This window comes from Hibiscus syriacus, unplaced genomic scaffold, assembly GCF_006381635.1.
Source record: "Hibiscus syriacus cultivar Baekdansim isolate YM2019G1 unplaced genomic scaffold, ASM638163v2 tig00110045_pilon, whole genome shotgun sequence".
Lineage (NCBI taxonomy): Eukaryota > Viridiplantae > Streptophyta > Magnoliopsida > Malvales > Malvaceae > Hibiscus > Hibiscus syriacus.
The window spans coordinates 249,262-273,351 of NW_024062575.1; the positions used below are offsets into that span (position 1 = coordinate 249,262).

Below are 24,090 nucleotides of genomic sequence, written 5' to 3' on the forward strand. Positions count from 1 at the left end.
ATGGTTAAAAAATTGAATTATGTGAAACTGATTTTTTTGGTTCGGTTTGGTTTTTTTAACAGTTTAGTTTCTTTGGTTCGGTTCGGTTTATTGGTTTTTCAATGAAAAATTCACTTGAAACTATAAATTTTAAAAAAATGTATATTCGGTTCAATATGGAACAAATGGGTTCCATATGGAAAACCCGAACCGAACCGAATCAATAGAATTGAGGCTTTAAACCAACCCAAAAACCGAACCGTATAAGGTCAAACCGAACCAAAACGAACTGTTTTACTCGGTTCATGTCAGTTTTTAGGTTTTCTCGGTTTCGTTGTTCAGCCCTACGCTCTGCTACGCCATTTTGCTATGGTGTCATGGGAACTATTGTCTCCATCTTGATCCCATTGTTTGCACAAAATTCTCTGAATCTGTTATTTCTATACTCTCCTCGATTATCAAACGTCAACCGCTTGACTTTCAAACCAGTCTCATTTTCCACCATGGCCTTCCATTTTCTGAAGGTATCAAAGACTTCTGATTTATTATTCAGAATATAAACTTACACCTTCCTTGTATAATTGTCGATAAAGGTGACATAATATAGTGAGCCAACTCTAACTTTTCATCCTTGGGTTGTCTTACTAATCTTTGCAAAACTGACTTTATTTTGTTTGCCAAAAATGCAATCCTCACATAGTCTAACATCTATATTCTTTAGATCCGGCAACTTCCCTTTTGAAAAAAGTATCTTCATCTCTTTATCGCTCATATGGCCAAGCCTTTGGTGCCATAGGTTTGATTTTTCATTATCATCATCTTCTACTGCAATGATATTCTCCAAATTTGAGGTTATATAGAGAGTATCATTCTTCTTACCACGAGCAATGACGAGTGCTCTTTTGGTAATCTTCAATTCATAACCTGAAAAGGTTGTACAATATCCTTCTCCATCAAGCTGTCCAACATAAATTAAATTTCTTTTGAGGCCAGGAATATGTCTCACTCCTTTCAGCTTCCAGGTGGTCTGGTTTGACAACTTTAATCGGATGTCTCCTTTTCCTACGATCTTCAAGGTTTCATCATCAGCTAGATGAACCTTCCCAAATTCACCACTGACATAGTTCTCCATGATTTCTTAGCATGGGGTGGAGTGGAAAAATGCCCCTGAATCCAAGATCCATGATTCAATCGGACTGTTGACGCTTAGAATCATGGCATCACATGTTTTCTTTGTCACGTTGGCAGATTCCTGTGCGCTGGTATCTTTCTTCGGTGCTCGACAATCTCTTTTAAAGTGACCATTCTTACCGCAATTATAACAGGTAAAATTTTTCTTTCATGTTCTTGATTTTCCCCTTCTAGATTTCAATATGCCACTATTTAGATTTCTTTCTGAAGTTCTCCCTCTAGACTCTGTGTTCAAGGCTGAGGAGCTTGATGCTTTATCCGATTCTCTCCGTCAAATTTCTTTACTCAGTACCAGATCCCGAACATCGTCAAATTTCAATTTACTATTTCCCGACGAGCTGCTGACTACTGTAACAGTAGCATTCCAACTATCTGGTAAAGATTATAAGAGAATTAAAGCTCGAGCTTCATCATCAAATTTAATTTCCACGGAATTCAACTGGGTTGTGATTGTGTTGAGTTCATTTAGGTATTGAACCACTGATGCTACTTCTGCCACCCGCAAATTAAATAATCGTCTCATCAAGTGAACTTTGTTTGAGGCCGATGGCTTCTCATACATACTGGAGAGAGCCGACATAAGACCCGCTGTGGTATTTTCTTGAGCTATGTTGAAAGCAACATTGCAGGATAACGTCAGTCAGATAACTCCGAGGGCTTGTCTGTCGAAAAGAGCCCAGTCTTCATCCTTCATGCCCTCTGGTTTCTTTTCTGAGAGAGGTTGATATAGATTTCTATGGTATAGAAAATCCTCAATCTACATCTTCCAAAAGCCAAAGTCTGCACCATCGAACTTCTCAATTTTCACATTCCCTTCGTCTGCAGTCATCGCTCCCACTCGAATCTGGCTTCTTTTGTATCATCTCTGACAATTCTTGCGAACCACCGTGTATTAGAACACCTCCGTCGATAAATTCGTATAGCCAACCAAATTTTACTATTCACAAAATTTACTATTCATGTGAATAGTAACTTCGCAAAAAAAACTCGGAGAAATTCACCACCAAAAGCTCTTGATACCAGTTGTTGGGAAATAAAATGAGTAATTTCCCTATAACCAGATTAGTGAGAATGCAAAATTAAAGCGGAAAAATAATACACGAAATTAATAACGGAGTTCGACTAATTATGCCTACGTCTCCAGACTGCTGTAGATCTTTTAATAAAGAGAGAAAATTTACATGTGTTTACAAAATACTCACAACTCACAAGAAAACTCTCTAAACTCTTTAGTATTGGGAGAAAGAAATTATTTATGATGATTTTGAAGCTAAATGTGTTAGGGTATTTATAGTTGAAGCTTAAGGATTAATTTTGTAAATACTCAAAAGAACAATGACTAAATTTACAATTTTTCTATACCCAAATTCAACAAAATCAGCTGCCTACCTTACCCAAATTCAATAAAATCAACTCCACCAATTTTGACCACCAAATTTTAACAAAGGATGCACCCAAGTTTAACCAACATTACCTACAGGGAGCATTATGCGAGGCATTAAGGCTATATCCACCTTTTCTTTCCAACACAAGGAACCACTGGAACCAGACGTGCTTCCGAGTGGGCATCGAGTTGATCTGAGCATGTGAATCTTGTTCAACTTGTATTCGATGGGAAGGATGAAGTCGATATGGGGGGAAGATTGCTATGAATTCAAGCCGGAGAGATGGATAAACAAGCAGGGAAGGATTTAACACGAGCCATCGTACAAGTTATTGGCATTCAACGCAGGGCCGAGGACATGTTCTGGGAGGGAAGTAGCGTTCATTCAGATGAAGATAGAGGCGTCTGATATAGTTTACAACTATCGTGTTCATGTATCGAAAAGAACTTTGGTGGTTCCAGCTCAATCCATCGTTCTGCACACAAGAATGGACTCATGACTAGGGTTCCCCTAGATGGAATTAAATGCACGAAACAGTTGAAACCTTCTTCTTATTATTATTATTATTATTATTATTATTATTATTATTATTATTATTATTATTATTATTATTATTATTATTATTATTATTATTATTATATATGGCTTGTTTAGTTTATGTATAATTACCAAAAAAAAAATCCTATGCAGAAGATGATTCAAGCTAAATCTTGTTCGGACATGTATGGATATATTTGCTTTAAGATCTCATCGGATTCCATTTCCTAAATGAGCACCACCGTGTAATCAGTAGTAGCGGGACGATACTGCGCTGTTGTTGTTGATGACGGTTGTACTATTCCTTCCATCTTATATAGCCAAACAAAGACTTAATTGATTATGAAAATATGCTGAATTTCTCCTCAAAGAGTTGGGGTCAAACATGATGAAATTTTAACCCTTTTATTTTGTTTGATTTTTTAATTCAGTTCGTTCATATGTAAATATTGATACTAGGTTCAATCCAAGTTTATGCCGATTTAAATCTAATCATATGTACAACCCCAAGACCTGATAATAATAAGGTTTCAACTTTGTGTCATGCATTTAATCTCATCTAGGGGAAACCCTAGTCATGAGTCCATTCTTGGTGTGCAGAACGATGGATAGAGCTGGAACCACCGGAGTTTCTTCCGATACATGAACACGACGGTTGACTGAGGAGGACGACCGAACAGGCGCGTGCGACACTCCGACGAACTCTACCCGGCCGGTGGACGTTGGTGGAGCTTTGATCCTCTTGGAGAAGACAACATCTTAGGTGGTGTTTGTTTTTGCAGAGGTAAAAGGTCTGCAGTCTGCAGATCACATATGCATACATCTGCAGCAGAAGAGGTGGACCAAAAGTCTTCAGTCTGCAAGAAGAAGACTGTTTGTTTTTTAACGTCTGCAGACTGCTAAAATAAACTGAAATATAAATAAACTGATTTTTTTAAACTTAAAATAGTTTTTATAATACTTAAATTTAAATAATTTTAGTTTTATAATACTGAAATTTAAATAATCCATACAACTACAATGATAAATTTTTTAAAATAAATCAATCCATATTTTAAAATAAATCAATCCATATTTTAAAATAAATCAATCTATTTTTTAAAATAAATCAATCCATATTTTAAAATAAATCAATCCATATTTTAAAATAAAGCAATCTATATTTTAAAATAAATCAATCTATTTTTAAAATAAATCAATCCATATTTTAAAATAAATTAATCTATATTTTAAAATAAATCAATCTATATTTTAAAATAAATCAATCCATATTTTAAAATAAATCAATCTATATTTTAAAATAAATTTTAAAATAAATTTAAATAATTTTAATTTATTTGAAGAGGTTTAAAGACCTTTGAAGACATAAAATTATGTCTGTACCAAGAAGACCTCGCGCAAACGTTAGAAGAGCTACTGTCTTCTAAAAAAAACGGTTTGTTAAATCCAACGTCTGCGCGACACATACATAAGAGTTTTACAGAACTCACACAGTAAAAATAAACACCACCTTAATTATTGGATATATTTTTAATCCAATTACTTAGATAACTGTGTTTCTTAGTCATGAAGTGATGGCTGAATTTGTGTTTGTTTCACTTGGATTGAAGGTTTCATGGCCATTAGATCCAAATTGATCAATGGTTGACAATTGTTTGGTTTTCCTTCCCTTGGATAGGTGATATGTCAAAAAGCTAAGCCTTTAGATCTATGACTCATCGATGGTCCACAATATCTTCACCAAGATCAAAAGGATGACATCATCATACCTAAAAAGCAACACCACCATTAATTATGTTGTCACTTTTCAAATTTCAAAGAAAAAAACAATTTCCCCGATGGCAACACTCAACATTTAGGGCTTTTTAAATGCAATGTTCCTTTATTTTGGGTTTTTTTTATTTAAAATAGAAATGAAAATGGGCTAATATTTTAACATGCAAACAATATAATATGAACTATGTAATATACTAATTATTTAATATCTAATACAACATGAAATACTATTTAAAATATGCAATTATTATTTAATAGTATATGACATGCAATGTAACTATTTAATATTTACTATCACATGCAATTATTATTTAATATGCAACCACTTAACAAAAATTATATACTATATGATATAATATATGTAAATAAAAAATAACTGTCCCTTTTTCTCATATATATAAGGTAAGAGGAAGATAAGATACTAGGCCACCCCAAACACCAGGTTGATAGCAACTTCCGTAAGAGACATCCAAATTATGAAATACCCTCCGTGAGACTCGATCCCACGACCTCAAAATTAAAAATCTTGTGCTTTACCAACTGATAAAATGAGTGATGACATCAAGAAATCAAATATCTGTTTGTATTCGGATCCTTTGGGGAAGTTGTTGAAGTTGAAGGTCCTGAATGTTAGTGGGGTCACATATCATTGAGTTCATGTTACCAAACCAAATACCTTTATCAAGAAAAGTGCAACGGCACCTCTCAAGAGTCTCGGTATGCTAATCGTAAACCCGATGAACGTTGAGGAGAAGCTCCGGCATCGATCTGGCGATCAGAAAACTCTTGGGGAACCCATGTTTATTTCTAAAGCAGTAGAGGAATGGAAAGAAAATGAGAGCCAAGAAAACTTCCAAAAAGCTTACTAATGCCATTGGGAGATTGTTTAATTGAAGTATCATGAGGGGAAGCTTGACTTAATTTATAAAGAAGCTGTAAGTTCCATTTACCATCAATATACCTAAACGTATACATTAAAAACATCTCTTTCTTGTAAGCATCCCATTCATGAGAAATTGATAGCATATAGTTTGATGTTTGTAATGGCATTGGTTATGGAGTAAAGCATCCCTTTCATGAGGGAGATTGATAGCTGACTACAACTAGAACACATGAGATGTGATCTCATCACTGATATTTTGGTTATATCCCGAAAATATAAGTGATCAAAATAATAATTTTCAAAACTGGTATTTAAAATAGAACAAACCGAACCAACAATCAATTGATTTAGTAAGATAATACATTAGATTCTTTAAATAATATTAAGAATTCGAACCTTGCCATTTATAAATAGAACAATCTGATTTTGGAAGGGTTGCACTCACCTTGCCTAGTTTCATTTACCACCAACATGTACCGATTCAACATAGTTTCTCGTCTCATAAGATTTATCTTTATTATTATGATGTTATATACACAAACCTTATATTGACAGAGAATCAACGTACAACCTACTACAACAGCCTTGGACAAACAAATAATTTAAAAAGACACTACAACAAAACATGTTTATAGCGACTTTTTTTAGCCTAACAAACACATTTGAGATCTCCCCACAATCTAATGTTACATACTCAGAATTCTCTGCTGCGTTCTTGAAGATCTTTGAAGCCATGATCAGAATGTCGCTGGATGTCGTCATGGCCTCGGGATTTGGATTGAACCCCAGATGAATGGCTGGAATTGTGTTGAACCCCATGCTGGTTCGATCCTTGGAGGAGTCCCAAGAATTTGCGGTGACTACTCTCATAGCCTGGGGCCACACGTGCGCCTTGCAATATCTCGGCTGCTTTGCTCACATCTCCTGAATCTGATAGATTTGTTTGAAGCACGGTTGCTCGGTCTTCTGCGGACATGTCTGGATATACTCGCTTTAACCGTTCTTCGGTTTCCATCGTGAAAGCAGTGGTAGAGGGAGGGCAGATACTACGCCGCTGCTGTTGTAGTTGATGCTTGTGTTGTTCCTTCCATATTCTTATATAGCCAAAGAACCATTTTATTATCACAAAAGTCTGCTGAAACTGCTGCGCTTCTACCCGGATGCTTCCTTCATTTGTCGTTTTTCTTTTTGTTTGCATTTGCAATAAAATATAGAGAAAATCGCCTCAGTGACCAAAAATGCCTTATAATATACGATTTTAACCAATTTTTTTTAGATTTGCCAAAATGACCAACAAAATCGCAACGCGAAATAAAAATCGCAACGCGATCCCCAGAATCGCAAATCAGTTTCCAAAATCGCAACGCGATTCTTGAAAATCGCAATGCGATAGTACAAATTCGCATTGCGATTTTCCAGAATCGCAACGCGAACACATAAATCGCAACGCGTATCCGTAAACCGCAACGTGTATCCGTAAATAGCAACGCGTATCCGTAAATCGCAATGCGTATCCGTATATCGCAACGCGTATCCGTAAATCGCAACGATAATCCGTAAATCGCAACGAGAATCTGTAAATCGCAACGATAATCCGTAAATCGCAACGAGAATCTGTAAATCACAACACTGAAATTTTGGGTATATAACTACGCAACAGCAGCAAATCATAAACTAAATCCCTAAATCGCAACTCATTCCATCTCCATCTATCACTCTCTCCGGCGACATCCGTTCCTATATCCAACGACATCCTTCCCAATCCGGCAACAGGTTTTAGTTTCGCAGCTCGTCTGTTTAGTAAATTAATTTACAACCATGAAATCATCTAATGTTGATCATGTTTGGATAGATTTGTGTTTTGGAGGGTCATGGGATAATGTTCATGGTGTTTTACAATATATGTCTTTACCCATGAATCTTCAACTAAAATTGTCTTTACAAAAGTTAACTTATGAAACTCTAATGCTACGTGTTTCAAATAAATTGAATTTAGAGCCCCTAAGTAGATTTAGGCTATCTTATCAGAGAAATGGTAAAGTTTATTTGTTAACCGACAATGAAGATGTTGAACGATTCATTGCTTACATTAGTGTTTCACAAGATGATGTTACATTGTATGTTGTTGAACCTAGAAGTAGTATTGTTGGGTCAGTAGCGGGTAGTAATCAACTAAGTTTTTCTCAAAACCCACAACCTTTCTCTAATCCAAATCTCAATCAACTTTCAGCACCAAATTTCGGTTTTCGTATTGACCAGATAGACGATGATGAGCCAACAGAAAAAATTGTGAGTACTATTCAGTATTCGAAATTTGGTCTTGGTCAATATCCGGACTTTGATATTGGTCAATACACGGATTTTGATGATGTTTCAGAAGAAGAAACAGACCCTGCGTGTAATGATTTTGATATTGGTCAATACCCGAATTTTGATGATGAAACAAGCGTTGCCGAAGAATGTATTGTTGATGATAATGAGGAGGAAGTTACGACTGTGAATGAACATGTTGAACATCCATTCTGTAATTCATATAATCCTGAAGAAGAAAAAGAAGAAGAAAAAGTCCCCGAAGAAAAGAAAATGCCACGGGCGTATAACTGGAATATGCCAGAATTACTTCAGATACCGGAAGAAGAGTTGGTAAAGAAAGCAGTTGATTGTTACACAAAAGTTATTCGTATCAAGAAAGATGATTGTTTTGATACAAAGGAAGACTTGAAGATAGCTTTGTATACGAAATGTGTGGAAGATGGCTATCAACTAAAAGTTAACAAATCAAGCAAAGATCGTTTCGAAACAAGGTGTATGATTGACAAAAACTGTACGTGGCGTATGATTGCAAAGAGAATAAAAGATTGCGAAATGTTTCAAGTTAGGACTTTTATTGATAAACATACATGTTCAAGAACCCAAGTTTTTCCTCACCATAGACAGGCAAACAAAAAGGTGTTGGGTGGTTTTCTGGCTGAGTTAATGTTTTTGAATGGCAGGGTATATCGGGGACATGAAATTATGACTGACATGAATGCTCGGTTCAAGATTAGTATATCATATTCTCAAGCTTGGAGAGCCAAATGTTATGCCTTGGAATTGTTGAGGGGGTCGCCAGAAGCATCGTTTGCCCAACTGCCGGCTTATTGTCACAATTTAAAGCTGAAAAATCCTGGGTCGGTAACTCATATCAAAACAGATAGAGATGGACACTTTGAGTTGCTGTTTATCGCCATTGGTGCTACGGTTAGTAAATCAATATAATTTTGTTGACTCATTTTTGTTAGTTACATGCATTTCACATTTAAATGATTATATTTCTTGTGTATATTATTTTGTAGATTCGTTCGTTTATTACTTGCATGCGCCCAGTTATTATAGTTGACGGAGCACATTTGAAAGGTCGATACCTTGGAGTAAACTTATTAGCAGTAGCCATGGATGCTAACAATGGGATATTGCCAATAGCTTACGGGGTTGGCAAATCTGAAACCTCTGATTCATGGACATGGTTTATGGGGCATCTTAGGGATTGCATAGGTCCTATTAGCAATCTGACAATCATATCCGATAGGGCAAACTCAATTGACAACGCTGTTAGAAGGTGTTTCCCAGATGCTTTTCATGGACTTTGTGGTGTTCATTTGTATAGAAATCTAAAATCAAGGTCTGCTGGTATAAAAAAGCACAAATGGACATACTGGAAGGCTGTAAAAGCTTATCGGGAAGTGGATTTCAATAAGCATATAAATTGTTTAAGACGTGTTTTGCCTCAGTGTGCTCAAACACTAGAAGATGTCGGGTTTGAAAGATGGTCAAGAGTACATCAACTTGGAGCAAGATATGGTTTCATGACGTCTAATAGTGCAGAATCAATCAACGCTCTAAGTCGTCATTCCCGGAAATTACCCATAACTATGTTAATGGAGTTTTTTCGAGCCTCTATTCAACAGTGGTACTACAAGAAAAGAAACCATGCAGGTATTATTTCTTTGAATTCGTAACTTATCATATTTATATATTTTACTAAGTATTGTTTATTTAAATTTACAGGAACATTGGAACATCGTGTTACACCATGGACTGAAAAAAAGATAACGAAACGTGTTGTGAAGTCAACGTCATGGAGAGTTGAACCATGTTCAAACACTTTGTTTCAAGTACTGGATAATAACTTAAATGGGCTAGTCGATCTAAATGCAAAGACGTGTAGTTGTATGAAATGGCAAACATCTGGTTATCCGTGTGGCCATGTTATAAAAGTTGCTCTTCATTTAAACCAAGATGATTCAAGCGCATACGCTATGGATTGCTACACTACAGAAGTTTATCGACAGACTTATGCCGAGATTGTCTACCCTATTCCACATCCTTTTGAGTGGGACATACCAGATGACTTACAAACAGTTTTGCCACCAGCCATGGACAGAAGGCTACCTGGCCGACCAAAAAGTCACGATCGTATACCGTCTAAGGGTGAAGAGAAGAAGAGATCGACATGTAGTCGGTGCAAGGAAAGTGGTCATACAAGGTTGACATGTGGATCACCAGTGCCATCAAAATCATCTTTTCCTCTACCAAAATATGGATCCTCATCAAAATCCAAAGCTCATATGGTGTCAAGCAAAAGGCAATCATCTTTAAAATCCCAATCACAATTGGCTTCACCTTTTGGGACTGTTAACTTAGGTGATTTTTAAATGCAAACGTTGTATTATGTGGATTTTATGTGTGAACTTTTAACATTTTCAGTTGAATTAATGACTCAGGCCAACCATTTTGACTTAACCAACTCTTGTTATTCAGTTGTTATCACTTATTAGGCATGCATTTGACTATCGCAACACGGAAATTACAATCGCAACGAGAGAATCGCAATGCGAAATGAAAATCCCAACATGAAAATCGCAATGCGGAAATGAAAATCGCAATGCGAAATGAAAATCGCAATGCGAAATGAAAATCGCAATGCGAAATGAAAATCGCAACGAGAGAATCGCAATGCGAAAATGAAAATCGCAATGCGAAATGAAAATCGCAACGAGAGAATCGCAATGCGAAATGAAAATCGCAATGCGAAATGAAAATCGCAACGAGAGAATCGCAATGCGAAATGAAAATCGCAATGCGAAATGAAAATCGCAACGAGAGAATCGCAATGCGGAAATGAAAATCGCAATGCGAAATGAAAATCGCATTGCGAAATGAAAATCGCATTGCGATTCTCTCGTTGCGATTTTCATTTCCGCATTGCGATTTTCATTTCGCATTGCGATTCTCTCGTTGCGATTTTCATTTCGCATTGCGATTTTCATTTCGCATTGCGATAGTCATTTTTGCCTTCAACATAATGCAGATTGAAATCAACAAAATCAACCATTACATTTCAATCAATTAAACAAGCACAAATAAGAATTATGTTCGCATCAATTACACAAATCAACTTTTACAAATCATCTTTTACAAATCAATTAAACAATCAAAAAATAAGCAATAATTCTTATTTCCAATCATTTACTATTGAATCAACTTTTACAAATCAATTAAACAATCAAAAAACAATCAATTAAACTACTGAATCAACTTTTGTAGCCATACATCATTTTCACGCAGTTCACTTCTGAGATTAACCTGCAGAAACCAAACATTTGCTCAAACAACACTTTCTACACATCTAAAACCTACAAACAGCAAATTATTGAATTCTAGGTACTTAACCAAACATTTTCAAACCAAAAGTCTATAAACTTACCAATTGTTTATGGACATTTTTATAACGCGGATGCAGGTAGGCAGCGTCTCGTATATATCGATTTAGCCATATAATGCCGAAACCACAAGCCTACTGCAGCTCTATCTCTATCGGTGGGAGGTAGATACTTGGTGCTTCCCGTCGTCAAACGCTCCAACGCCAAGCATACGAGAGGACCACAATCTCCTCTGGCTCCTTCCGTTTGTTGTGGCGCGGTCTCGTCTCTAATAACTGTAATATTGAGCTTCTTTGGCTTCTTGTTTCCAGAACGAGTCCAATAATTGATCGCATCCAAGAATTTAGCCAAATGAGAGCTCCATCCCTTAATAATATCTCTTAAATCAGCCAATGATATGTAATTTATCATGCTGTCATACACTATTGTCTTAAGGGATGGGAGCTGAAGCTCGACGAGAATCCAATGTTTACGTTCCAAAACAGGGATAAACACCTGCAATCATAATAATTCATTCATTTGCGTACTTATTTCATAAAACCTTTAAACTCAATCTAAAATAAATACTAACCTTATCGACCTCCCACCATGCAGGATAAAGTTTAGCTTGTCCATTGCCCAAATCAAATGATTCATCTCGTGCATTCTTCAAGTGAACGGCGTTAAAAGACGTCGGCATAATTGTATATCGTATATTTTTATTTTTCTTAAGTTTTCTTATTATTAGAAGACGTGTCACCCACGCATCGATATGCTGTTTTACAAAAAAGACATATATTAGTGACTTACATAAATTTAAAAAAAATTAATCAAATTGAAATATAAGAAAAATATAAGACTTACCCCCCCCCATCGAAATAGCCATTGTCTTCGACCCCTAATAATACGCCCCACCAAGACCGATCAAGCAACAAATAGATATCATCGGTGAGCTTGCATATGTCAGTGAAACACCCCTGGCTCCGCTCATGTAGATAAAAATCAACTGCGGTCTTAGCCCAAAGGGTGTTATCCAGAATTGTGTCTGGTAGTTGTCTCCTCTCCACTTCCGATACCGGAATGGTACTGGCCGGTAACTTATACGAGAGCCAACTCTCATCCATTATGTCCGGCACGTCAGAGGGTTTCTCAAGAAGCCTACATATGACGCCATGTGAATCGGGCTCTTGAATGGTGGGAGGGACCTCATCAATGATGACAGTGGCCTCTTGAACGGTGGGAGGGGACTCTCGAGGAATGATAGGGGGGGCCTCTTCAACGATAGGAGTGGACTCTTGAGGGATGACAGGCGAGTCGGGCTTCTTCTTGCGGTGTCTTTGCACTATTGGGGTATACGGAGACTTAATAGCACGTGCACGCTGTCTGATGCGTGAACTCCGTCGTGCAAGCATAACCCGACGTAAGGCATCCACTCTACCGGGCCGCTAAATAATTAAATACAAAAATCAGTAAATAAACAGACATGATATTTAAACAGTGAAAACAAAGACAAATATGTTTCAAACTTGCATTGTATTCACCCAAGTCATTATTCTATCATAGTTCACAAAATGCATCAGATAACAAAGAAAAATATGTTTCAAACTAATACCCTGAAGTTAGTATTTATCTTTGTTTTGTCTATTGGTTGAAGTAATGCAATCCATTCAAGTGTCAATTTGCAGAAGAAGAAATAGTTTACTTTCGCAACACGAAACTTAAAATCGCAACGCGAAATGAGAATCGCAAACGAGAAACCAAAATCGCAACGCGAAACCAAAATCGCAACGCGAAATGAAAATCGCAACGACAGAATCGCAATGCGAAATGAAAATCGCAACGAGAGAATCGCAACGCGAAATGAAAATTGCAATGCGATTTTGGTTTCGCGTTGCGATTTTGTCGTTGCGATTTTGGTTTCGCGTTGCGATTCTGTCGTTGCGATTTTCATTTCGCGTTGCGATTCTCTCGTTGCGATTTTAAGTTTCGTGTTGCGAAAGTAAACTATTTCTTCTTCTGCAAATTGAAACTTGAATGGATTGCATTACTTCAACCAATAGACAAAACAAAGACAAATACTGACTTCAGGGTATTAGTTTAGCAGAATTGGCAGCAACCGAACAAATTTACTTTCAACCAAAAGACAAAACAAAGACAAATACTATTTCACAGTGTTAAAGAATACACAGTTTAGCAGAATTGGCAGCAACCGAACAAATTTACTTTCAACCAAAAGACAAAACAAAGACAATACTATTTCACAGTGTTAAAGAATACACAGTTTAGCAGAATTGGCAGCAACCGAACAAATTTACTTTCAACCAAAAGACAAAACAAAGACAAATACTATTTCACAGTGTTAAAGAATACACAGTTTAGCAGAATTGGCAGCAACCGAATAAATTTACTAAGCAATCTAAGTGAAATGGCTAATCTAAGTGAAATTACGAGTAAATTTATCATTAAGTTAAATATGGAAAATCTTAAACTTACCTCGTTGCGTAGAGTATGAACCTCATTCTGCAACGATACTATCATCTCACGTAGAGCGGCAACCTCACCACGTAAAGTTGACACCTCCACACGCCATGCACCATCGTTATCGCGTAGAGTACCGATCTCCTCACGCAAGGCATTGACCTCATCACGTAACTCATCCCGTGGAGGTGGAGAACAAGGAGATAAATGTCGTGGCCTCTTTAACCGGTCGCTTATCATGAGGTGATGGTGGAGAAGAGGCTCGATGATGTGACGGGATAGGTGATGGCTCTCGTTCTAGAGGTGTATAGTCGGGTCGATCGAGTGATGGCTCTGGGTGAGGTGATGGCTCTCGAATTGGAGGAAGTGGATGCTGCTCATCATCCGTGCCATCAAAAAACTCTGACTAGCTTGCCACCAATCAGTGGCAAGCTCTTCCTCCGTGGGTGTCAGTCTTTGTAATGGAATGTTGGCCTCCTAACAATATAAAAACTCAAACAAAGTTAAACGTCTACTATTAATAACTTGTTTATATATTATATGAAAGTATTTGTGTTAACTTACATTATTATTGTCGCATATGGTATTAAGTCTTCCCAATCCAACAGATTTTTCCTCTTCCAAGAAATAGCCCTGGGAATATCATTTGACGTTTTTATTGCATATGTACGCATGCTGGGGAAAGCCTCGAATATCCAAATCTACAAACAATATAATAACAAAATTAGTAATTGTTAAATAATTAATTATAATTTTAGAAACATTATATAGAAATTCTTACCTTAAAGGCCCAAACAAAGCCTGACAAAGTGTATTTCGACCCATCGCCACGCAACTTTTGCGGTCATCAAAGGCAGTAGACAACTTAGTCCAGGTAGCTTTCCATATATATGAACCCCACGGAAACAGATTCCATGCATTCAGGTCCTCTACCAATATTATTAGCTCCCGAGGAATAGGTTGTCTGGCCTTTCTGCCTAAAAAGCCGGCATACACAAGTAGTAGAAGGCATACTCGGACAACATCGACGTCATCCATCCGAGTGAAACCAGCTTTCTTATTAAACAATTTCTTCAGGTCGTCGACGTGTAGGTTCGGCTTCTCCATTGACTCATCCGGAAAAACCCGGGATAACCATGATGGACGGGCGATATGACGAGTGTACCGGCCTACATCATCGTGTCCGAATCGTAGACCAGTGATTAAGCAGAACTCCTTCCGCCCAAAACAAGTATACGCTGGTGGAAAATGAAACCATATCTCTTCCTCACCACGTTATATACTGTCGGGTAGATTTGATGTCATGGTCTGAAGCCACAAATGGGTCAAATTAGCATCTCCACCCGGATGCTGTACTCTCAGCCATGGCCCGAAGCAGGTTTCCTCAAACAATTGTCTTTGTGCAGGTGAAAGCTTCGAAGCAATTGTAGTGGCTAGGCTAACTTTATTCCTTAATGTCAATGAAGCCGAAAAAATTTCTACAAAAACAATAAACATACCAAGTTAGATATACCAAAAACTACACTGTGAAGATATACCAAAAACAATAAACATAAAAAGTAGTAGTTTATTCTTGAAACTAAAATTTGCAACACTGTTTTGTCTTTTGGTTGAAATGAAAATCGCAACGAGATAATGACTGTCGCAACGAGAGAAATGAAAATCGCAATGAGAGAATCGCAACGCGAAATGAAAATCGCAACGAGAGAATCGCAACGCGAAATGAAAATCGCAATGCGATTTTGGTTTCGCGTTGCGATTCTCTCGTTGCGATTTTCATTTCGCATTGCGATTCTCTCGTTGCGATTTTCATTTTTCTCGTTGCAGATATTCATTTTCACGTTGCGATTTTCATTTCTCTCGTTGCGACTCTTCTGCAAATTGAAACTTGAATGGATTGCATTACTTCAACCAAAAGACAGAACAAAGACAAAGACAAATACTAACTTGAAAATCGCAACGAGAGAATAGCAACGCGAAATGAAAATCGCAACGAGAGAATCGTAACGCGAAATGAAATCTAAGTGAAATGGTTAATCTATTATTGAAATGACCAGTAAACTTATCATCAGTTTCAATATGAAAAACCTACAATAATGCAAAAATTTCAAAATAAAAATAATTAAAAAAAAACTAACCCTCGGAGGTTGATTTTCCATTTCTGAATATTGTGAGGGATTTCTGACCGTGAATGGTTGTGAGGGATTTCGCCGGAGATGGGGACGGAAATCTTCGGAGATGGGGACGGATTTCGCCGTAGAGAGTGAGAGATTGAGATGGGACTGAGTTGTGATTTTAGGTTTTAGGTTATGAGTTGCGATTACGGGATTTTGTCTTAATATTCGTTTTTGTAATTTGAAAATAAAATACGCGTAGCGATTATAATGGTGCTTTAAAAATCGCGTTGCGATTTACGGATACGCGTTGTGATTTTACGTATTGTCGTTGCGATTTACGGATACGCGTTGCGATATACGGATATGCATTGCGATTTACGGATACGCGTTGCGATTTACGGATACACGTTGCGATTTACGGATACGCGTTGCGATTTATGTGTTCGCGTTGCGATTTTCATATTCGCGTTGCGATTCTGGAAAATCGCAATGCGAATTTGTACTATCGCATTGCGATTTTCAAGAATCGCGTTGCGATTTTGGAAACTGATTTGCGATTCTGGGGATCGCGTTGCGATTTTTATTTCGCGTTGCGATTTTGTTGGTCATTTTGGCAAATCCAAAAAAAGTTGGTTAAAATCGTATATTATAAGGCATTTTTTGTCACTGAGGCGATTTTCTCTAAAATATATCATCGCTCCCAATATTTTTTTTAAAAGTTGAGATTTAGTCCTTGTATTTATAAAGCTAAAAGAATTCAACCCTTTTAATTTTAATTCAGTTCGATCATGTGTAAATGTCTTCTATATAGTTCAAGTTCAAATTTATGTTTTCTTTTTTTTAGATAGATTCATTACTTTATTATCAGAGAGAGCAATGCTCACGCTAGAAATCGGACAGAACAACAAAAACAACCCCTCTCCTTAAAAGGAAAATGAATGCCCCAAGTTGCGCAAAGAAAACTATTGACCACATCCCAGCTAAAGATGGACATGGGACCCGAACCGATGGATATCGACCCGATTTGATCGGGTTAATTTTTTTAAAATATTTTGAGTTCGAGTCGGGTCAGATCTTTATTTGATCTTAAATTGTTAATTTTATCCAAATACAGGGATTAATGGCATATTTTGCCGCGAATCTTATGAGGAAGCCTTCGGTATGCTTTCCTTATATTTAATTTATTTATCTTTTGATTTCTCCGTCTTTCAGTAGTTATTTTTAGCCAATATCGATGCATGGTTAGTATAATAGTATTTGTGTAATCGATGTAAAACATTTGGATAAATCACAAATTTCATCATTGAACTTTGTTCTCTCCGCTATTTTACTTACTGAACTTTAAAAGTTTTCATTTTTCTTACTTAACTTATTAATTGGGATATTTTGGTCAGTGAACTTTACTCTCTCTCCTATTTTGATCACTCCATCGTTAAATAGTTAACGTTATTAAAAATGATGCCATTTTTAAAAAATAAAATTTTCATTAAAAAGATATAATTTTACATTTATATAACAACTCATTATATCGCTTTTAACCATTTAACAACTGTGTGAATAAAAAAACTCAATGCATTAAGTTTAGTGAGGGAATTGAAAAGATTTAAAGTACACTGAGTGAAATAGGAGAAAGAGTAAAATTCAGTTACTAAATTTTTAATTTACCCAAAATAGTTTTGAGAAAACAGAAAAGATTTTTTATTATAGTGAAACATATATCGAGGCTGTTGATTGCCCGTCCAGCTCAGTTGGTAGAGCGTAAGGGTCCTAACCTTGTGGTCGTGGGATCGAGTCCCACGGTGGGCAATTCATAATTCTGACTGCCGGAGGTCTTCCACGGAAGCTGCTCTCAACCTGGCATTGGGAGCAACCTACTACCTTACCTCCCCCTCACCCCATTATATATGGGAATAGGGTCAGCTAATTTTATATATCGAGGCTGTTGTTAGTAATCGAGTCCACTCAATGTAAAATAAATTTAAATAAAAAACCCGACGATTTTTAGGCTAAACTATAAATTTGATATATTTTGTTTTGGTTTTATTCAATGTTGATAATTGAATTTGAATAAGTTATGTTTCAGTCATTTATGTAATAAATTTGTTATATTTTAATCATTGAATCGTTTATTTTTGTTGATCAATTGATGATATGACAGGTTAGTAAAAACATATAAATATTCATTTAATAATTAAACTCTCTCAAATTTTCTTTTAACTTGTATTATCCATGTTCATTGTTTGTATTAAAACGGACCGAAATTGATAGTTTAGAGACTAAACATGTTAAGTTTTTAATGACGAGGTACTAAAATGAAACAAAAAATAAACGTTATATATGATTTTAAAAAAAATTAAAAATATAAATATTAAAACAGATCAAAACTACTAATTTAGATATTAAATACTTAGTTACCCTAAAATATATCACCAGAACTTATCCATCTTTTACTTTTTCTTTTATTTTGATCGCCTTTTGGATTAGTGATGAAAAAGTAAGAGTTTAAGGAAAGTCACCTTAATTTAAGGATATGAGAAACATGATTGTAAATTTTATAAAAAAATATAGGCTTAAATGTTATTGTTGTCATTGTAGTAAATTCAATTTATTATTTTCACCTCTATCATTTTTTTTATCAATTTAGTTATCGAAGTCCGTTTTGAGACCAGCTAAATTTTTTATCATTTTTTTCATCCTAGCCCTCAAAGTCCGTTTTGACTAACAAAATCATTAGTCTTCTGTATTTTTCAACACCATCAATTTTCAGATCAGCTAAATATTACTGATATGGCTTGATGATGATGTGACATTTATTAAATAAATAAAATATTTAAAATATTTACTAAATACAACGGTTAGAAAAAAATCCTCAAAAGTTTGACCTAATCTTTTAATCTCACCGAAATAAATAATAAAATTTTGAGAATTTGTTTTAACCAGTGTGTTTAATAAATATTTTAACTTAATCTCTTAATCCACATACGCAGAAGACTCATAATTTTGTTAGTAAAAAATAGTCAACGAACTTCGACGGTTAGGATGAACACCGTAAATAACTTCGAGGACTAAATTGATATAAAAAACAACATGAGCAAAAATGATAACTTGGGTTTATTACAGGGGCAACAGTGACTCATAAACCAAAATTATAACATTTTTAGTTGGATACAACATAAAATGTTAATTTTTTCTTAATATTTTTTCAGTTGAACATCTTCTTTATAATATTTTGGTTGGCAACCGAGAATGTTATCTTCTGCGTAATATTTTTTTGTTTAACCGAAAATGTTAGAAAGTTAATATTTTAAGTTATGTTCAACCGAAAATGTTATGATTTTTATAACAATTTTGGTAGCACCCATTTCTTACCGCTCTTTAACTTTAAATTAGGTCGTTGTAGGACAAAACTACCTTAAAAAAAGTTGGATGGTTTTCTCTTGTGTTTCTCTCCCCAAAATTTTTGGTTTAATAATAATTTAGGTCCTTATCAGTTTAAATTTAAATAAAATTAGGCTTTTCCCCTCTCGATTTTTTAGATTAAATACATAATAAGTTCTTATAATTTTGAAACTAAATACCTTGCCCTTCCTAATATTTGATCCCAGCTCCATCCTGATCTGGATCTGGTTAAAATGCAATTGAGGATTAGGCTGCTGCTTGCTGCTTGCTGCTTGCTGCCTTCTTCTTGCTTGCAAGTTCAAGCTCTTGTTTTCTATTGCTTCCATTAAAGATGACCAAATATGAGAGGATCTTTAATATTTTTAAATAATATTATGTCTTCTTCCCTGAAATTACCCATTCGCCGATTGTTTTAGTCTCTAAATTAAAGGTTCTTTTAGACCATTTATCACTTAAATTATCTTACCTAGTTTCACTATTAGACGAGTTAGATTTTTTTAAAAAGATAATCTTTATAATTTATATTCACGATTATTTTCTTAAATTATCAGTTAAAATTTTACTTTATTCGAAGGCTGTATTCCACAACACCATCTGCGTGTGCTAGCTTCCATGTATTCTTATATCTTTGCTCTTCAATGGCATCGAGTATTTTCATAATACGGTTTGGCTAATGGAAGTTTCACCAATGGCGGACATTATAGGTAAATCGTTTAACGAGTACCGGTAACGGTCGTGTTTCCGATCACGGTTTTGACCCACTTACCTGAAACAGGTGACAACACTGGTCTACCGAGGCCACCAGCATTCATGGATCCATCATTGACTGAGGATGTGATATTGGAAAATGGTATCAATTATGCCTCTCTAGTTGGTACTTGGTATGATTTTGAATGAAACAGGAGGTTAATTTGCAACTGTTTCTCGCTCTCTTTGTTCCTATCGAAAAATCGATCTCGTGCCGGATCGTAAAGCCGATGTATATAACCCTGTTTCAGACTCAGAGCTTCTCTCTTTGGAAGCAAATCAAGTTATTCCAGGGGACCAAGGAATTGATTAGCCAGCAATCGGCCGATGAGTTCTTTATCGGCGCTAACTTCGTCGTTGCTTTAACAACTACTTGATGCCGGTTTATTGTGATTCCTGGAAATATGATGATCAAACATTTGTTCAATACTTAATGGGAACACTTGAGAAACTAACTCCTGGTGAATTGATTACTGATCAAACATTGTTTTTCTTCGGTCCATTATCGACTATAATGCAGATTGAATCTCGATATTTCTTTTTCGAAGATGTTGCATAACTTGGGAGCACGGAAGTTAATGGTGTCCGGACTCCGACCGACGGGTTGCATACCACTGCAGAGGGTGTTAAGTACATCGGGACAATGCTCTCAGTTTCAACAAAGCCGCTAGCCAATTATTGAGCAACATGGAAAGTAGACTTCCCGGTGCTAACTTTAAGTTCGAAGATGCTTAAAACTAACAACTTTAACTTCACGGCAAAGGTAAACATGCATATTTTCACAAGGTTTAGTAATGCCGATTCGCGGTGTTGTTCGTTGGGAAGAATGCGACCGGCTCACATGCTTGCTGGCGCATCGACGTTGTGTTCGGATCGAAGCAAGTAGTAGAATCTGCCATTGCTCCATCTCCGGATGAAGAATAATATATGTACAATTCCCTCACCACAACTATTTGCTAAAAAAATTCAGCTTGCTTGAACATCTTTGATGAGCTGGTGTAATGTAAAAATTATTTTAAAAGAATTAACAATTCTCACCTGCTTTAGCATGAATGATCCATTTGAATTCTCCTAAACTTTATTTTCTCTAATGATAATACTGGAAATTGAAGCAAATTAAGTAACATCCAACTTGTTATGGGCCCAGTGCCACCATTGAAGACTGGTTTCGTCTTCATCAACAGGAGCCGGCAGATTAAGATCAAGAAACTCTGGGATTTCATGGATTTTGGGGCTTGCATCAGTGAGTAAATGGGATCTCTTGTGACCACCCAATGCCTGTCCCGATGTGAATACTTTGAAACAAATGGGACATTCATGCCTTGTCTCGTCTTCCTCCACAAGCTTTCTAGTACTATTTTCAGTACAGCCGCCATTGATTCTCTTGTGGCTGGCTCTATGGCCTCCCAGTGCTTGGTGAGACACAAAATCTTTGTTACAACCACTGCATTGGAACTTTCTTTTGCTTGATTCTGTCTTCTTCAAACTATTTGCACAGGTTTCATCCAAGGCAGCCCATTGACCCGTACCTCTGGAAAGCATCATTAAGCTCAAAGCAACCTCTTGTTGTTGTTCCTGCTCGATCTCGGACATGGAAGATGGATTTGCAGGGACAACCTCGTTGTACCTTCTTGTTGTTCTTCTTCTAATTTTGGTTTCGGATCTAAAACCAGAATTGTCTGGTGAATAACACTTGATGTGACCAAACAATGATAATCTACTCCATTTCTTCTTGGGTTTCTGTCTGAGAATATAGCCGCCACTGACATCTGGTTCAAGCTTCTTCTTCTTGTTGATGAATTTCTCGTCTGTTTCAGCTGAATTGTTCATGTGAGACCTCATGTGACCACCTAAAGATCTACCGCAAGGGAAGCTTTTCGGACACATCTTACAAACATACTTGAATCCATTACCTTCTTCCATTTGTAAAACAAATTCAACAACTCAGATCAGAACAAAAAACAAAACAAAACAGGAAACTTTACAAAATCTGGTGGAACAACCGTCAAACAATGCTTCTATTTCTCGATCTAATCAGTCATTAAAGAAACAGCAAAAACACAGATCAAAACATGTTTGAAAAACAATGGATATTGCTGAGAATTCAATAGAATTATGTGGAAAAACCAAGATCTGGTGAACTCTAACTTGATCGAAGTATGAACTATAGCTTAAGTAAGGAGAAAAAGATCAAAACTTTGAAGGAATGGGGGAATTCTTTTGCTTGTTTTTTGTTTAACAGATGGCGATGAACAAAGGGAAATCACAGTTTTTTTAATTTAAAGAATTTTCTGGGAATTTGGAATTTGGATCATATTTGGGAGGAGAAGTCCATGCAAAGAAGCAAAGATGAAAACGAGGTGATGGAGAAGATAGGCAGCACACGTGGACTTAACCGAGAATCCTACGCCATCTTCATAAAATATCAATGGCTGTGATTTGTCCAGTTCAGCATCTGTATTTTTTGAAAAAATAAATAAAAATAAACACCCAACTGCCCTTAACTATTCTTTCCTTTGTCCTACTAGTAAGGAATAGCCATTGGCCAGTCCCCACCCTTTTGAGTTAATTGTTTTGGAGTTCCTAAACTATAACTTCTTTTTAATTCAGTTCTTAAACTTTAATATATTTTATATCAATCCCTAAACTATCTTCTTCATTCTAAATTGGTCTCTGAACTTTGAAACATTCTATATTATTCTTCAAACTATCGGTATCATTTCATTTCAAGTATTTCATGAACATATTGTTAACTCTATTGGTTAAAAAAGTAATCTATGTTTGAAGGTCATAATTTTTTTAGAAGGTCACACGTCCAAATCCTAGTACATGCAGAAACAAATTAAAAAATTTTAATCAATAAAATTAATAAAATTTTAACAGAATGATCAAAATAAAATAATATTGATAGTTTGAAGATTGACATAAAACGCTTTAAGGCTTAAGAAACAATTTAGAAGAGATGTTATAGTCCGAAGATTGATATAAAATATGTTAAAGTTTATAAAACAACTAAAGTGAGAGTCATAATTTAAAGACATCTTATATAATTATTTTTCCTTAAAAAAATCATCTCTTATACACATTGAGTTACTTCAGTGATAAAAGAAAATGTTATTTTTCCTAAACGATTTAGGTTCGAACAGTTGCATCTGCAGGGTGTGTATGTTGTCAATTGACTAAGAAAAAATTCAAGTACTCGTCATATTCACACATTTAATATTTTATTAGTATCATGGTCGTGATTAGGGATGGACATTTGACTCTCACCCCACGAGCTTCAACTTAATCATGTAGGGTCTTTTTTTTTATTAAATATTCGGATTCAGATCATGTCCAGTTTTTCGAGTTATACAATAGGATTGGGTTAAGTTTAAGTGAAATATACACAACCCAAGAAAATAATATAATTATCTATTAAATATTTAAGGATAGTACTCTTCTCTCAATATTTTTTTGATTAAATCATTATTTTTCCTAATAAATATATTTGTATCGGATGATTGCATATTGAATGTAAGTTTTCTACTTTAAAAATCAAATCGAATTTTAAATAAAATAATATAATACTCGAATCAAATTTAAATAAATAAAAAACTCGACCACAACCCAATCATATCTCTCTCTTATCATGACTAATATTACTAGTTAGTGGATATAGGTAAGCTTGTAATGCAAGACTAGAAGTGGATAAACAAACAAGTGTTGGGGGCAGCTTATTCAGCAAGAAAATAATTTTGGATTGGGCTGGTAATTTCGTTGAAACATCTCAATCTTCCATCCTCCATTTACTAAACTCTTTCACTATGTTGTTGTCCTGACGTAAAATAATATTTTGGTATGTGTCCCAAATCCATATATTAAGTTTATTATTTTTATTAAACTAAAGTGATTAAAGAGTAGTATCTGTTCTAAAT

General features: G+C 35.7%; 1 protein-coding gene, 1 non-coding gene and 1 pseudogene across 2 annotated transcripts; 2 read left to right on the top strand and 1 right to left on the bottom strand.

Moving 5' to 3' along the window:
* Positions 1 to 17,760: 17,760 nt before the first annotated feature.
* On the top strand, positions 17,761 to 17,833 carry TRNAR-CCU. Its single transcript has one exon. It is a non-coding gene; the product is annotated as a tRNA-Arg (tRNA).
* Positions 17,834 to 20,114: 2,281 nt separating this feature from the next.
* Positions 20,115 to 21,059, top strand: LOC120213982 (annotated as a pseudogene).
* A 116-nt stretch (positions 21,060 to 21,175) lies between these two features.
* On the bottom strand, positions 21,176 to 22,356 carry LOC120213940 (zinc finger protein ZAT1-like). Its single transcript, XM_039211971.1, has one exon. The coding sequence runs from the start codon at positions 22,094 to 22,096 to the stop codon at positions 21,290 to 21,292; it is 807 nt and encodes a 268-aa protein (XP_039067902.1). The 5' UTR covers positions 22,097 to 22,356; the 3' UTR covers positions 21,176 to 21,289.
* Between the last annotated feature and the right edge of the window lie 1,734 nt (positions 22,357 to 24,090).

Excerpts from the sequence above, each read along its gene's own strand:
- LOC120213940 (XM_039211971.1), bottom strand. The coding sequence starts at position 22,096 with ATGGAAGAAGGTAATGGATTCAAGTATGTTTGTAAGATGTGTCCGAAA.